Source organism: Amblyraja radiata, chromosome 6 (assembly GCF_010909765.2).
Source record: "Amblyraja radiata isolate CabotCenter1 chromosome 6, sAmbRad1.1.pri, whole genome shotgun sequence".
NCBI lineage: Eukaryota > Metazoa > Chordata > Chondrichthyes > Rajiformes > Rajidae > Amblyraja > Amblyraja radiata.
The window spans coordinates 32,261,974-32,280,036 of NC_045961.1; the positions used below are offsets into that span (position 1 = coordinate 32,261,974).

The window sequence follows — 18,063 nt, forward strand, 5'->3', positions numbered from 1 at the left end:
GCCTCTACCGACTGGTTAGGTAAGCCTCTATAGATAATTGCTACAGGTTTAAGAGCAGGTCAGTCACAAGACACTGTACTTAACTGGTAACATACTTAAAGCTATAGTCTGAATGCTAAAGCTATAGCATACTTAAAGCATACTTATAGCTATGGTTAAAGCTAACAGCCAATGCTAAATACAACACAATAATTTAGGAAGGATAAATTGGCTTTGGAGGAAGTGCAGCACAGATGTACTGGGGTGATATTTAGATTCCTAAAGATTATGTTATGAGGACAGATTACAGAAATTTGAATTTTGTTCCCTTAAAGGTAAAAAGTTATGGGCGACTTGAATGACGATTTCAAATTTTGAGGAGAATTGATAGGGAAGATGGCGGGAAACCAGTTCTTCTGGTTGGGAAGTCTATGACCTGAGGGCATGGTTTCAGAATTAACCAATTCTTTCACAGGTGGAATTAGGAAACCATTCTACACAAATTGGCGGAAATTTAGAAAGATCATTCAAGTGGCAATTGATGCCACATTAATTGTTAATTATAAAACTAAGAATAATATTTTTTTTTTAACCTAGGACATTGATGGACATCTAGGAAAAATACATGAATATAATGTTTAATCAGCCAAGATACCATTGATTAGCTAGGCAGGCTCTAGGGGATAATTATATCATTATTTTATGTCTTAACGATCTGATTAATTGGCTATTATGATGCAGAAAGTTGCAATATTTGTCATGTATTTTTAAATTGTGATCAGAATATTAAGCCTGCAACTTAATTAGTTTAGCGACCAATGCTGATATTTAATAATAGTGAGCATCGAATGAAGATATTTGCATTAACACATTTTTTTTTAGTAATCTTTGTCTGATGAATAAATATAGATAGCAGTATTTTAAATTGCAAATCTTAATGGTTTCATTATTAAAACTGAGACAGAAATCAGATGTGGGTTATTTTTTATTTCAAATACTTCCATTAAATTGGGAATGAATGGGAAGTTGACAGGAAATAGTGGAAAATATGTTGTCCTACCCCCACAAGGAGTATGGCAGGATTGAGCTCTGAGGCATCTCTTATGGTCTCCTACTCTCCCACAAATGAAAGAAATTAAATTCTTCTTTGGGAATAACTTTTAGTTTGTTCCAGCTTGGCAAGTTTACCCACATTTAGGAAATGAGATAACCTTCTCTCCATTGCATAGCAAATTGAGTGATTAAACAGTATGAGTTAGGAATTCAGTCAGAATTTTGAGATCAAACCTGCTTTGTCCACATCACACAAGGGACATGTTATTGAAATATCCATGTGGTCATTTAAGCTATTTGATTTTGATTGTTGAATATGTTGACCTCCTTTGTTCCTGGTTGCACTTCATATAAAATGTAATTTGGAGCGTAATATATCAGTTCTTATTGAGGCCATCAACAGGAAGGTAAAATTTGTGGAATGAGTAATCATGCAATAATAGTGAATAATTTTAGCTATTTAATAAAGGAGATACTGTAAATAGGATTCAAAATTAATGCAGACTGCTACGTTGTCTTAGCAACTCATTAAAAAAAATTAGGATACACACTGATAAAATGTTTATTTCTTTATGTTGAATATTTTTCTTAGCTTTTGTGGAGGACATGAGTCAGTTTGTTGCAATTGCAGTTAAAGATAACAAGTGCAAAAGGTTGGCTGACTGAAAGATCTGTGTTGAGCCTGAAGATAAATCCTTGATAAATAAGAAATGCCAATTCTTTGTTCTAAAGGCAGCTGGTCTAGCTAGTAGTGGGGCCCATAGTCAAACCAGCAGCAGACATTAACATGCCAAACACTAGTCCATCTGCTCACTGCTTCTTTTCTCATTAAGCATTAACCACTAATAATCCTTGTCATGATTTGAATTGTTCTGAAATAGAATAAAAAAATATTAAGAGTGAATAAAATGGTGATGCATGTGAATTTTACATAAACCGGTCCTGTTCACTTCAAACTCTGTTGTCAGCAGGGATAGAGTAAAGATACATTCCAGAAGAATTATTTGAGGTATGCCAGACCAGGGGTTAGTGCTGCTTATGTTTCCCTCTTGGTTAGCTGCGACAAGAATAAATAGCTCAGCATCCTCAAATTTAAAGATTAGGCTGGCAGTATTCTAAATTGATTTACCCATATACTGGTGAGTGAGGGAAGGCTGCCAGCCAATTTTAAATAACTTTACTCAGTTAAAATATTAATGCATAATTTCTGGGTCTCCTGCTAAGCAGTGAGATGACTGTGTTTGTGAGATTCATTTAAAGATCCACAATACAAAATTACTTTGCAAGATGACATAAAACTTGGAGATGTGGTGAATTTTGAGGCGGATTGGAATATAATTCAAAGCAATACAGACAAGCTGATGGGGGCTATGTGGTTAGCAGGCATCAGACATATAATGCTGAAAAATGTGAAACATCACATGTTCAAGAATCAAGAGTGTTTAATTGTCACATGTACCAACAACTGCACTATGAAATTTTGACTTGCAGCAGCATTACAGGCCTGTAAACCCACTACACCCAGATAATATGTAATAAACAAAAATACAATAAATTAATAACCACAATACTCATGCAAATTCTTAATGCAACCAAAAACAGTTCATAGTTGAGGTTAGAGCTGGGTAGTGTTCAAGACCCAAACAGTTATTGGGAAGAAGCTATACTTGAACCTGGTGGTTATGGTTTTCAGGTTCCTGTAACTTCTTCCCAATAGTAGGATTGAAATGAGAGTGTGGCCAAGGTGATGTGGGTCTTTGATGATATTGACTGCTTTTTTGAGGCAGTGTCTACTGATTCCTTCGATGGTGGAGAGGGCAGTACCTGTGATGGACTGGACGATGTCCACCATTCTCTGTAATCTCCTTTGTACCTGGGCATTCAAGTTTCCAAACCAGTCAAAATATGCTCTCCACCAAACATGTGTAGAAGTTCAAGAGAGAATTTGTCATCATCTGTAAAGGTTTAAGAGAGAATTGTTGACATACTAAATCTCCTTAATCTTCGAAGGAAGTAGAGGCCTTGATGGGCAATTTTTAATGATTACATCAATGTGCTGTACTCAGGACAGATCTTCAGATCGTCCACGAATGACGTTGTTGACTCTCCAACTCCAAGCTGTTAATGAAGACATGAAGATATGGATCCTCAGCTTTCTCCTTCTGAAGTCAACAATCAGCTCCTTGGACAGACATAAAATGCTGGAATAACTCAGCAGGACAGGCAGCATCTCTGGAGAGAAGGAGTGGGTAATGTTTCAGGACGAAACCCGTCAAGAAGAAGAATGGTCTTCTGAAGAAGAGTGTTGACCTGAAATGTCACCCATTCCTTCTCTCCAGACACACTGCCTGTCCCGCTGAGTTACTCCAGCATTTTGTGTCTATCTTTTGTGTAAACCAGCATCTGCAGTTCCTTCCTATAGATTTAATCAACTCCTTGGTCTTGCTGATAGTGAGAGCAAGATTGTCTTTCTGACACCATTCAATCAGATTTCCTGTTTCCCCTCCTATATTCTGACTGATTACCTGTTATGTGTCTAACAATGGTGGTATCATCAGCAAATTCAAAGACAGCATTAGAATTGTGTCTGCCTACACAGTTATGGGTATATAGTGAGTAAAACATAGGATTGAGCACATAGCCCTGAGATGCTCTGATGCTGATGGTTATTGAGGAGGAAGTGCTGTTGCCAATTCTTACTGACTGTGGCCTGCCAATGAGGATGTTGAGGATCTAGTTGCATATCGATGAGCAGAGACTCAGTTACCCGAGTTTGAGAACAAGTTTGGAGGGGATGATGTTGTTGAACGTCGAGCTGATGAACAACAGTCTGATGTGCGTGTTCGTACTGTCCAAGTGGTCCAGTGCAGAGTGGGGAGCCAGCAAGATCGCATCCCCTGTTGATCTATTTTGCTGGTAGGCAAATTGTAGTGTGTTCAGGTTCTTGCTAAGAAGGCGTTGATATGGATAATAACCCACCTTGCAAAGCACTTCATCACCATGGACGTCAGTAGACATTGATGCATCTTACTATTCTTGGTCACCGGTATTATTCATGGCCTTTTAAAGCAGGTGGCGACCTTGGATCTTAGTAATCAGAGGTGGAAAATGTCGGCAAGAACCCCAGCCAGATGGTCCACGCAGATTTAAGAATATGCCCAGGTACACCATCAGGGCCAAATGTTTTCCAGGGATTTACCCTCACAAACAATCTTCTGATGTTGGCTTTGATCACTGAGATTACAATGCATTCAGGAGCTATGGAGGCCCAAGAAGGCACATTGGTGTTCTCCCTTTTGAAGTGAGCACAGGACGTGTTGAGCTTACCGAGGAGCGATGTCTCATTGTTGCTTGAGTTGCCACTTGGCTTCGACATACCTTTCAGTGATGGCATGCAAACCCTGCCATAACTGGTGAACATTCATCTCATCCTCCAGTTTAGAGCGACTATGTCCCTTTGTCTTTCCAATGGCATAACTGAGATTGCACTTGGACTTCCTATATGCACATGAATTGCAAGACTTAAATACCCGAGATCTGATCCTCAGTAGATTGCGGACCCCTCTGGTTCATCCAAGGCTTCTGGTTATGGAATGCCAAGATGGTTTTGGTGGGAACACCCTCCTCCACACATTTCCTTATGAAGTGGCTAACAACCATGGCATATTAGTTCAGGTTTGTTGTTGAGTCCTTGTACCGACTCCAGGCAGTTGCGGAGTCATTCCTCGGCATCCCCTGACCAGCTTTGTGTAGTCCTCACCGCTGAAGCTGCACCCTTCAGTCACTGTCTATGTGCAGGAAGAAGGAAGAATAAGAACATATGGCAATATAAATCTGAGAGGACAATTTTTAAAGGGGTCCAAGAACAGAAAGATATGGCGATATGTTACCCAGTTTCTTAAAAGGTCAGATTGAGAAAGTGGTTGAAAAAGTATATGTTGGTCTTAGGTTTTATTAATAGAGTACAAAAGCTCGGAAGTCATAGATTCATACCGCATGGGAATAGGCGCTTTGGCCCAACTTCTCTATGCCATCCAAGATGCCCATCTAAGCTAGTCCATTTCCTGCATTGAGCCTATTTCCCTCGAACGTCATGATGAATTTCTATGTATCCAGTTTTATGCATAATGCATGAGCAAAGATATGAAGACTTTGAAGAACATATAGAAAAGACTTACTGAAATTGTTCCAGAGATGAGGGACGAGGAACAGATTGGAGAATCTGGCAGTTATTTCCCCTTGGAACTGATGTGGTTTGGAGAAAATCTGACAAAGATATTTAAAATCATGAAAGATAAAGTAAGTAAGTAAGTAATTTTTATTTATGTAGCACTTTTAAATCAAATCACATTGAAGCCAAAGTGCTTTACAGAGAAGAAATCAGATTACCATACATCCATATAAAATAAAAATAAAAGACACAACACACTATAGAATTTAACATGAACGTCCCCCCACAGCAGAATCAACACTTTCCACTGTGAAGGAAGGCACTAAAAAGTAGAAACGTAGAAACAGAAAATAGGTGCAGGAGGAGGCCATTTGGCCCTTCGAGCCAGCCCCGCCATTCATTGTGATCATGGCTGATCGTCCCCTATCAATAACCCGTGCCTGCCTTCACCTCATATCCCTTGACTCCACTAACCGCTAGAGCTCTATCTAACTCTCTCTTAAATCCATCCAGTGACTTGGCCTCCACTGCCCTCTGTGGCAGGGAATTCCATAAATTCACAACTCTCTGGGTGAAAACGTTTTTTCTCACCTCAGTCTTAAATGACCTCCCCTTTAGTAAGGGTAGATTGAGATAAACTTTTTGTTTTGGTGGAGGTATACGGACAGGGTGACCTAGAATAAAGCTGATTGGCCAAATAATTAGAAGTGTGGTTCCCCAACTTATGCGTTTAATAACTAAAGCAGTTTGATGGCTTCTTGAGATCAAGGAAGATGGGCACGGTGTCACCTACATCCTGATACCTAATCAGTCAGTCCTCTTAATTGTAGTATTGTATTGTATTGTATTCAAATTTATTGTCATTGTCTCAGTTAGAGACAACGAAATGAATTTCCCTTACAGGCAGTATCATAAAAATAAAAATAAATAAATAATAATAAATAATAAAACATATTAAAAATAAAATAGAATTTAAAAAAAAGCACAAACACTGAAAGTCCACGACACAACATAACACAGTGGCACCAAGGTGAGGAAGGCACCATAGTCCAGCCAGCCTCCCCTCCGTTCTTCCCAGATGTTCACTCGTGGTCGAGGCCTTCCTAGCACCCGCAGTCGCCGCCCCGGGTGGCCCGATGTTCAGGCCCTCACGCCGGGCTGGTGGAACGCCGACGCCGAACCCCGACGGTGAAAATCCTCCTATATAGAACAGCAGAATATTTTTTATGGTAAATAATCAGCCACAATCCCCTCTATCATTTAGCAATCCGCCCTCACTGATTCTTTCAAAACCCTTACCGGTACTATCTTTTGTATGCAGCACTTGAATCAGCCATGGGTCACCAAATATTGCTGCATTAGCAGCAACCAGGTTTACATGGCTCAGGAGAGGTGCAATGCTGAAATGTCAATGTCGGGAATTTTCATCTTCAAAGATTTGAAGCTGAACAGCAGCAATCCCAAAAATACTGCAAAAACATTTCCTACAAATTGATTAGAAATATAAAAAGAATTCCAAAAGCATTTCAGAATCTTCCAAGGAGGCATTTGTGAAGCTGCAATAATTAGTGTCAGGTTTGCTTGTCAATTTTTCCGTCCCCAAGGAATTTTGTTGTGGTCACAACAGGCTTTCACTGAAAAGTTCTAGGATGCTCTGGATGCTGAACTAACTTCCAAAATTCCTGTTAATATTGTTCCAAATAAGTTATTAACAGGTTTTAATTAACATCCCCCCCCCCTTCCCAGGGTTATTCAAATGCTTGAGTTAAATTCTGAAGTTGGTCCGTTTATGCTATTAATTCGTGAATATTTACTCTTTGTTTTTTCTGAAGCCTATTTTTCATTGGTTTAAAATTCTCCCCACCAAGTGAAGCTCAAAGAATAAGCTAGATATTGGAATGCCTACGTATCCAATACTGTTTTAAAATTAAAGCCTCTTAATTTTCTGATTTAGTGGGGTATATATTGTCTATATATTTATTCCAACTTCTCCTATTATCAGACTGAATTGTAAAATCAGTTAGAATTATGGTAAGATCCTTCTCAATTTATCACCTGAAACATTTTCAAATAATTACAATAATTTATAAAATTCTTCTTCATAGGTAATGAACAGAAAAGCACGAAGATTGCTGGATAAGAGTAAAACTTTTCATATAACATGTGGTTTTACTATATGTCTATTTTCAGGTAAGAAATTTCTGTTTTCCCAAAGGAAAAGTACAAACGTAATGTACTGCGTTAACTTGCAGAACTCAGGCAGTTACTGTTTCAGAAGATATACCTATTTATGGGGCTCATCTCCAGAAATAAACTTTTGTCAGAGTTCAATGGAAATAAAATAAAACTGCAGATGCTGGAATCTCAAACAAAAACAGAAGATGCTGGAAAAACTCAACAGTCAGGTTGAGCTTCTGTAGAAAGAGAAACGGAATCAATGTTTCAGAATGAAGCATCTCTGACCTGAAACGTCATGCCACAGATGTGACCTGACTTGCTAAGTATCTCCAGCATTTTCTGTTTTTGTCTTGTTTGAGTTCATATTGTTTTGTGTATGTAATTCCACTTAATTTTCCAATTGTGGTTGAGGAACATGTGACTTCAAAGTCAAATGATATTTCAGTAATTATGCCACTGTTTTTCTGGGAAGATATGAACAGATGTTTTGAAAACAGTACGCGTTTCTATAAAGAATCATCAACTTTTTATGAGATTAAATAAATTTATGCATCACTGGAGGGTAGGAGAATGTAGAATTTTGAAACTGGATTTCAAGCAATTGACACATTAAATGGGTTGCATGTATATTGTGAGCTTTACAAAATTTACAAAAATAGTGTGAAAGTTGAACATCATTGTTTTAAATAGCTTACCAGTTGTCCCCAGGTTATGGCAGAGTTCTGTTTCTGCGAACTGTTCATAACCCGAATAGTTTGCAAGTTGGAAATGTGGCCACGAACAGAGTTACACACGCAGAAGACGCCTGCAGCCCAGCAGAAGCAGGAAAACCCTTACCGCTGGTCTCCTAAACGTTCATTTGCCTGTACATGCCGCACATTAGTCCGGAGTTCATAGGCTGGAGAGGATCTGTACACTTTAAGGGATGTTTAAACCCAAGTGCATTTCATAGCAAGTATTGATGTTGGTTCACTGTTGTCACGTATACCCAGAGACAGTGAGGTAGGTTATGAGTCGGGATTATGCCTTAGTCTATAAAATGACCATTCAATAATCTATTAGTAGTGGGGAAAATTCTGTGCTTAAATCTGGTGATACCTGCTTTAACGCTTTGGTATCTGTTATCTGATGGGAGAGAGAAGAATGGAGAATGTCCAGGGTCCTTGATAATGTTAGCTACTTTCCCAAGGCAGTATGATGTGTAGATGGAATAGACGAGGGGAGGGGAACGTTGGTTTGTGTGATGGACCCGGCTATTTCCATAACTCTTTGTAAATTCCTGTGGTCTTGGGCAGAGCTATTGCCAAAGCAAGCTGTGTTGATAGGATACTTTCTGCGGTTCATCTGAAGTTAGTAAGACTCATTGGAGACATGCCATACTTATTTATTCTTCTGAGCAAGTGGCGGCATAGGTTGTCTTTTTTAGCCACATCATCAATGTGGTTGGTCCAGGCCAAATTGTTGATTATATTTATGCCTAGGAATGTTAAGCTCTTGGCTATCTCATTTGAGCACCATTGCTGTTGACTGGGACCCGAACACCACCTCATTTATTGACGCCAATAACTAGCTCATTCATCTTGCCAACATTGAGGGAGAGGTTGTTATCTTGACACCATGTTATTAAGGTCTCTTATCTCCTTCTTGTACTCTGCCTTGTCATTATTCAGAATCTAGCCACTATGGCGGTATCATCTGCAAAATTGTAAATGGAGTTAGAGGAAAATTTGGCCAGGCAGTCATGAGAGTATATGGAATATATTAAGTGGCTGAAAATGTATCCTTGCGGAGCAATTGTGTTGAGAATTATCTTGGAGGATGTTTTGTCACATATCCTCACTGATTGTGGTCTCTATGGATTAGAAAGTCAAGGATCCAGTTGAAGAGGGGACTCATAGGTCCCGGAATTTGGGATTGGATGGGATTATGGTGTTGAAGGCAGAGTTATGGTTAATAAATAGAAGTTTGGCTAAGGTGAGCATATTATCCAGATGTTTCTGGGATGAGTGTAAGGCCAGGGAGACTGTAGACAATCTGCAGCACATCAGGCAGTCTTGGAGGTTAGAGTTAATGGAATGGACCAGGCTCTTGAGCACTTCATAATGGTGGATATCAGGACCGCTGGGCGGTAGTCAGTAAGGCACACTAGCTTGCTTTGCTTTATTTAACACTGGGTGTGGATGAAGTTATTCTACTGACCTTATGTTCAAAATGAGCACAGAATGCATTGAGCTCATTGAGGAGGCATCTAATACTGCCCAACTTTACTTTGCAGCCTGTTATAGCATGCAAGCCTTGCTGCAATCAATGGGTGTCCATATGGTTATGCTGAGACTATAGCTTGGCAAAATTCCCTCTTGGCATCACTGATGGCTTTGCGAAGGTCGCAAATAGATTTTGTACTGTTTGGGATTGTAACAGTTTGAACTTGAAAATATTTGTGGCGAGACAGAAAAAAATTGTGGAAAAGTAAAATTTACTTTCATTAATTGTGATACTTTGTCAAAGACAGTTAGCCTATTTGTTTTCTCGTGGAGTAAACCACATAAGCAATTTTTGTACTATTTTTAAATAATTGAATCGTGCAATTAAATTAAGTGTGTGGAATGTTTTTCCTTGGCAACTCTTGTTTTGTTTGTTAAAACACATCCCTTGGTGCACAACAGTTTATTGCTCCAGTATAGGGAACTGTTTGCAGGTTTGGTAGTGAAGCAGTTTGTGATTTGATGGGTAAACTGTGAGCCCAGATACGGTTAAATAGAGGCTGGTGATCCTGGGCTGCAGCTGAACTGAGGCCAAAGATCCAGGGATTGGTTGAGCTTGCCAGAAACACATGGGTAGAGCAGGGTGGAGGCACTAGCTCATGATAGTTGAGCACTGATGTTGTGGCATTTAACATTTTTGCAATGTGACAATTTAATTTGGGCTTTAATCAATATGCAACTAAAACACATTTCTCTCACAGATTACATTATCATACATAGTAATTAAAATGGGGAAATCAAATCTGCATAGGATCACTTTCATTCCAGGTTCATATATGCAGTAGGAACACTGAATATGAGATGACGTTAGTATCCTAACAGAGAGGTTAAATGTTGGACGTATTCTTAGAAATCTCGCTGTTAAATTATGAATTCTACTGGTTCAGCAGTCTACATGCATCTCCTTATATAGTTGAAAACAAAGTGCTGGAGGAACTTACCAGGTCAGGCAGCATCGATAAAGAGAACGGAAAGACAACATTTTGGGTCGGGATTATTCTTCAGACTGATGGAATAGAGTGGGGAGAAAGCTGAGAAAAGAGCAACGGCAGGCAAGTGATAGACAATAGACAATAGACAATATGTGCAGGAGTAGGCCATTCGGCCCCTCGAATCAGCACCGCCATTCAATATGATTATGGCTGATCATCCCCAATCAGTAACCCGGTTCTGCCTTCTCCCCATATCCCCTGACTCCATTATTTTTAAGAGCCCTATCTAGCTCTCTCTTGAAAGCATCCAGAGAACCTGCCTCTACCGCCCTCTGAGGCAGGGAATTCCACGGACTCACCACTCTCTGTGAGAAAAAGTGTTTCCTCGTCTCCGTTCTAAATGGCTTACTCCTTATTCTTAAACTGTGGCCCCTATTTCTGGACTCCCCAACATCGGGAACATGTTTCCTGCCTCTAGCATGTCCAAACCCTTAACAATCTTATGTGTTTCAATTAGATACCCTCTCATCCTTCCTCAAAATTGCATTTGTTTTGTTCTGCGTGTATTTCACTTCAAACAATAGCTGGTGATAAATGTGAACGAGGCCTAAAATCTTGGCAAATTTAATTGAGAATATTTTATTTTATTCAATAACATTGGGACAAATTAAGTTTATTTGCCCAAAATAAATATTTGTCTTGAAGTATCTTAGAAATCTGTCCATGATGTGAAGTGCTGAATGTATAGATTAGTTGCCCCCAAAGATGGTCCATTGACTTACATGGAATGAATCGCATAGACAAAATGCAAATACACACATCTGCCATGATGTGTCAATCAGCGTAGCTTTTTGGTGTGTGAAGATATAGCCTCAGCCAAAACATTATAAGGGCTCTCAATGTTAATTTTGAGGAAAAAAACGTGAATCTAGGTAGCTGATTAAAGTTTGGCCACCATGTTGATAGAAGTCCAGGCGTAATTGTCCAGGATAATTTGAGTGAGTTTGGTGAGGGTGGCACTTTCGTTCCAGGCTCATATATGCAGTAGGGGCATCATAAAAAAATTATCAAAAGACAGCTACTCCCTGTGAAACAAAAAATTGTTTCCCACTTGATGTCTTTTGGAGAAGAAGGTCAAAGAAGAATATTGAAGAGAATGCATAATTTAAAATATATTGTTTTGTTTGTTGACTTTATCATATAACGCAATCACAATCACAATCACAATAATACTTTATTTGCTAAGTATGTTTTGCAACATACGGGACGGGGAATTTCATTATCCAAGTCAGTCATACAAATAAAAAGCAACGGGATACACAAAATACATTTTAACATAAACATCCACCACAGTGACTCCTCCACATTCCTCACTGTGATGGAAGTCAAACAAAAGTTCAATCTCTTCCCTTCTTTGCTCTCCCGCTGTCGGGGGCCTCAAGCCCTCTGTTAACAGGACCATCTTGATGCCCTTAGCCGGCGTTGTTTGGGCCCTCCGCATCGGGGTGATCAGCTCTTGCATCGGGGGGGGGGGGGGGGGGGGGGATGTCAGCTCCCCCGCGCCAGCGATCGGAGCCCGGGTCGGGTCTGGTCGAACCTCTGCGTTGTTGGAACTCCCGACTAACCTCTCCCGAGACTGTGAGCACACGATGGTTAAGTCCGCAGGCTGCGGTTCTAGCGATCCCAGGCAAGGGATCGGCTCCGATGTTAAGTCCACGCCCGCGGTGGTGCTCAAAGTCAGTCCGAGGAAGTCTCCAGCTCCATGATATTAGGCTACAGAGCGACCGGAGATATGGCCCGAAAAACAATTGCATCTCTGGCAAGGTAAGAGACTGAAAAAGGTTCCTCCTACCCCCCATATATAAAACAAACCAGAAAACATTTACACAAACTTTTAAAACACACTAAAAATATTTTAAAAAGAAGAAAAAAGACTGTTGGCGGGGCTGCCAATCGTGCGGTGCCCCTGGTGGTTCAGAGAAAGTGAAGAACAACACACAATCTGTAGTAATCGATATCTTTCGGAATTCCACATACTGACCTCCCTACGAGTTATTGTAGGATCTGGCGTATGACATATTCTTTTAATAATAATAATAATAATAAATTTTATTTAATGGGCGCCTTTCAGACATCTCAAGGACACCTTACATAGATCAATAGGAATAAAAACATATAATCAGAATAAACTAAAATAAGTAATAAAGACATCACAGAGACACAAATTAAAAACAGAATTCAGTCCAAAAACAGAAAATCAAAAACACAATGTGAAGAGAGAGCAGCGGCAGCCAATCAGATTTAACATTTGAAAAAGAAACACCTGAACAATGGGAAATAATTAATTTAAATCAAATTAGGTACAGAAATAAAAGGCCATGTTCAGAATGAGAAAAAGAATTACAATGCAAAAATATAATTCTATTTTAAAATTTCCAATTTTAGAATCCTCTACTTATAGAGTGAGTTTGAATGGCATAAGTTACCCCTTTTGTGCCAGAGAACTTCATTAACATTGCATTAACATTTATCACATCATTAAAAAAGTACTTCACTGTTCAGGACCAGCAGTGAGTTTAATAGGCAATTAAACTGCAAAAGCATCGATGTTTTAAAATCACAAGGGTGGCACAGAATAAGATTCAATTTGTATAAAGCAAACAATGGAGCAACATTAATCAAGCAAACTTAAGGTTAGAGATTCATAACTCAGTTCATTTGTTAGTCATATATACATTTCAAGTAGTGTTTCTTAACAAACTGTAACTTTTTGAACAGCAATGAAGGCAGCCGACATCATTGTGATCTCAGCGAGATCAGCAATTATGTTGAACTGTTGCTGGAATTGCCATCTACGACTCTGTACACCCTGGATACAAAAAGCCTTTGCCAATAGCCATGAATCCTTGAATTCCCCATGCTTGTATTAACAGATTTCCTCATTCCATGGATTTCTCAGCATATGATCCTTAATCCTTTAAAGCAGCATTAAGCATCAACCTTCATGAAGCATTTGGTGATACCAGTGGGGAGATCAGGAAGCTGGTAGAGGACCTTAGTGCAGGTAGCGAATCCATCTTAGAGCAGCAACATTGATCCTGTAGCATGTTTGTTCCCTGGTATGAGGATCAATCCAGGCATTGTACCTACTCCATCCAGAACGGCACAGTAGCACAGTGGTAGCCTTGCTGCCTTACAGCACCAAAGACCCAGGTTTGATCTTGACTACGGGCACTGTCTGTACTGAGTTTTTGCGTTCTCCCTGTGACCGCGTGGGCTTTCTCTGGGTGCTCAGTTGCCTCCCACACTCCAAAGACATGCAGGTTTATAGATTAATTGTCTTCTGTAAATTGTCCTTAAGGGCCTGTCCCACCAGCATGCGATTGCATGCGTCTAGCGCGACCAAACGTGGTCGCTTGAGGCGTACGGCCGGGCGGGGCTGGTCCCACTTCGAACCGCGGAGGTGTATGGAGTTGTGCGGGGCTGGTCCCGACATCGCGCGGGGCTCTGAAAATCCTGCACTGTCCGAAAATTCCGCGCTCCAACAGCCTGTTGGCCCGCAGGCGCATTGAGAGCGTACGCAGCGTCTTGACGGCGTACGCAACGTCTTGACGTCGTACCGACGCCGTGCGACGTCCACATTCAGTCGACCCGCCTCCTGCCCAGCTGATTGGTGAGTATGATGTCGGGACCAGCCCCGCACAACTCCATATGCCTCCGCGGTTCGAAGTGGGACCGGCCCCGCGCGGCCGTACGCCTCAAGCGACAATGTTTGGTCGCGCTAGACGCTTGCAATCGCATGCTGGTGGGACAGGCCCTTTTGTGTGCAGGATAGAGCTAGTGAACAGGCGATCACTGGTTGGCGTGGACTTGGTATGCTGAAGGGCCTGTTTCCACACTGTATCTCTAAACTGAAAAACTAAGAGTGCATGTGTTCCATGTATCAAGAATAAGTTTTCACTGTCTTTATTTGTGACTGCAGTCTGCTGGCCAGTTAGTTAACATTAGGGCAGGTAAAGTTTTGGACACTTTCTCGAGTCTCTTCCATTACCAGTGTGACCAGGGCTGCTACAAAACCTCTTGCTGCCCTGAGCTCAAAGAAGGATGACCACTGGTCCACCAGCTGCCCACGTGCGTGTTCAGAGATACAATGCCCAGTTGTAGTTTATACGAGCAGCTTCGTCCTTCCCCTATCAGGTCTTGAGGATTGTGGAAAGAAAAGAGATATAAATGTAGAGTTGAATTTAAGAGCTGTACAAAACTTGTGGATGAAAGATAATTTGTTAGGGAATAGGTAAGTCGTTGCACTGGAGCAATCCCACTCTCTTGATTGCAGAAGTCAATGTCCAGTGGCACAATGAGGCATTATAACTGGTAACCTCTTTGGCTGCAGAGGGTGACCAAGTGTGTTCAAATGTGGGGAACCTGCGGCCTTAAGGCCGTATGCGGCCTTTTAGGCCAATAAGTGCGGCCTTTTGAATGAATCCAAATTTTGTAGAACAAAAAGAAAAAGAAAAGAAAAAACCCTCATATACTATACAGTATCTTAGTCATATATACAACCCATCACTCTATAATCACCCTTCCCAATACAATCAGTATAACAAATATCCCACTCACAATCACCTATCCTCATCCCAATATCCTTTTAAACAAGTGTTTTTGTACATCTTTTTAAACTGAATTATGCTTGTGCTAAGTTTTATCTCCTGTTCCATTTAATAATATGTTTTTGTTTGTCTTATTATTTTTATTTTAATCTTAAAATGAACATATTTAAGATACCAAAGAGTAAAAGAAGATTCAACTAAATAATCCTCCCCGACTGACGGCCACAATTAAAACATTAGTAAGTCATGAGGTCTATTTTAAACACCTGTTATGCTCATGATTTAGTTCTAATGGGATTCTAGAATGTACCTGGACCTCTCTGCCTGACTGCCGCCACCACCGACTGAGGCTGGTTGACGAGAAGGAAAATGTCGGAGAGAGTCTGCTGGCCGTCCAGTCTTCAGTGTTATCACCTTTTGATAGCCTTATTTGAAAGTCCTTATTTGATGCTGAAAGATCCGATTGAAATATGGAAAATTGCAATAGAATACCCACGTCTTCGGCAACATGCACGAAAAATGCTTCTTGCTTTTCAACCACTTATTGCTGCGAATCTACATTCTCCTACCTAACCCAAATCAAGATGCCCTTAAGGTCACAAATGACGGATACCCATCTGGAAGATCAGCTGAAACTGCATACCTCCATGTTAGAAACATAGAAACATAGAAATTAGGTGCAGGAGTAGGCCATTCGGCCCTTCGAGCCTGCACCGCCATTTAATATGATCATGGCTGATCATCCAACTCAGTATCCCGTACCTGCCTTCTCTCCATACCCTCTGATCCCCTTAGCCACAAGGGCCACATCTAACTCCCTCTTAAATATAGCCAATGAACTGGCCTCGACTACCCTCTGTGGCAGGGAGTTCCAGAGATTCACCACTCTCTGTGTGAAAAAAGTTCTTCTCATCTCGGTTTTAAAGGATTTCCCCCTTATCCTTAAGCTGTGACCCCTTGTCCTGGACTTCCCCAACATCGGGAGCAATCTTCCTGCATCTAGCCTGTCCAACCCCTTAAGAATTTTGTAAGTTTCTATAAGATCCCCTCTCAATCTCCTAAATTCTAGAGAGTATAAACCAAGTCTATCCAGTCTTTCTTCATAAGACAGTCCTGACATCCCAGGAATCAGTCTGGTGAACCTTCTCTGCACTCCCTCTATGGCAATAATGTCCTTCCTCAGATTTGGAGACCAAAACTGTACGCAATACTCCAGGTGTGGTCTCACCAAGACCCTGTACAACTGCAGTAGAACCTCCCTGCTCCTATACTCAAATCCTTTTGCTATGAAAGCTAACATACCATTCGCTTTCTTCACTGCCTGCTGCACCTGCATGCCCACTTTCAATGACTGGTGTACCATGACACCCAGGTCTCGCTGCATCTCCCCTTTTCCTAGTCGGCCACCATTTAGATAATAGTCTGCTTTCCTGTTTTTGCCACCAAAATGGATAACCTCACATTTATCCACATTATACTGCATCTGCCAAACATTTGCCCACTCACCCAGCCTATCCAAGTCACCTTGCAGTCTCCTAGCATCCTCCTCACAGCTAACACTGCCCCCCAGCTTAGTGTCATCCGCAAACTTGGAGATATTGCCTTCAATTCCCTCATCCAGATCATTAATATATATTGTAAATAGCTGGGGTCCCAGCACTGAGCCTTGCGGTACCCCACTAGTCACTGCCTGCCATTGTGAAAAGGACCCGTTTACTCCTACTCTTTGCTTCCTGTTTGCCAGCCAGTTCTCTATCCACATCAATACTGAACCCCCAATGCTGTGTGCTTTAAGTTTGTAAACTAATCTCTTATGTGGGACCTTGTCGAAAGCCTTCTGGAAGTCCAGATATACCACATCCACTGGTTCTCCCCTATCCACGCTACTAGTTACATCCTCGAAAAATTCTATAAGATTCGTCAGACATGATTTACCTTTTGTAAATCCATGCTGACTTTGTCCAATGATTTCACCACTTTCCAAATGTGCTGCTATCCCATCTTTAATAACTGACTCTAGCAGTTTCCCCACTACCGATGTTAGACTAACTGGTCTGTAATTCCCCGTTTTCTCTCTCCCTCCCTTCTTAAAAAGTGGGGTTACGTTTGCTACCCGCCAATCCTCAGGAACTACTCCAGAATCTAAAGAGTTTTGAAAGATTATTACTAATGCATCCACTATTTCTGGAGCTACTTCCTTAAGTACTCTGGGATGCAGCCTATCTGGCCCTGGGGATTTATCGGCCTTTAATCCATTTAATTTACCCAACACCACTTCCCGGCTAACCTGGATTTCACTCAATTCCTCCAACTCCTTTGACCCGCGATCCCCTGCTATTTCCGGCAGATTATTTATGTCTTCCTTAGTGAAGACGGAACCAAAGTAGTTATTCAATTGGTCCGCAACTAAATATTCAAATGCTTTCCCACATTGATTGATTAGTAGGACTGGGTGTTACAATCCCAAAGATTTCACTACAATTTACATTCTTGGGTATGACCACTAGGTGAATTTGCTAACAATTAGTTGTGTACCTCAACGTCACTGGGTGTTTCGGCCTTTTATCACAAGACACCCTCAGTCGAGGCAGGCCCACCACAGGTTGATCAGACCTGGGTGTGTGTCTTATTGTTAGCCTCTAGATGGTCACATGGCAGCCCAGACAGCATCTTTCCTCTTCAGCCACAGCCAGTGAACGCTCCGTTCGGCGGCATTGGCAAGTTCTTTTATTGCACTCCTTTGTGCCTGCCCTTTAACTCCTACTTCCCTCAGGAGCCTTGCGGTGGAACTGGCTACAAAGCCCCTGCACCCCACCTCCACTGGACACACCCTTACCCTGCAACCTCTCTCCTATGCCTCTGCTGCAAGGTTTGAA

General features: G+C 41.1%; 1 protein-coding gene across 3 annotated transcripts in view; it reads left to right on the forward strand.

The window, feature by feature from the left end:
• The window catches only part of nox4 (NADPH oxidase 4), a 125,185-nt gene that overhangs the window by 20,684 nt on the left and 86,438 nt on the right, over positions 1–18,063 (forward strand). For all 3 annotated transcript variants that reach the window (XM_033022454.1, XM_033022452.1, XM_033022453.1), the window contains exon 4: positions 7,309–7,393. In XM_033022454.1, the coding sequence (XP_032878345.1) occupies positions 7,309–7,393 (85 nt within the window). The remainder of the gene's footprint in view (positions 1–7,308; positions 7,394–18,063) is intronic.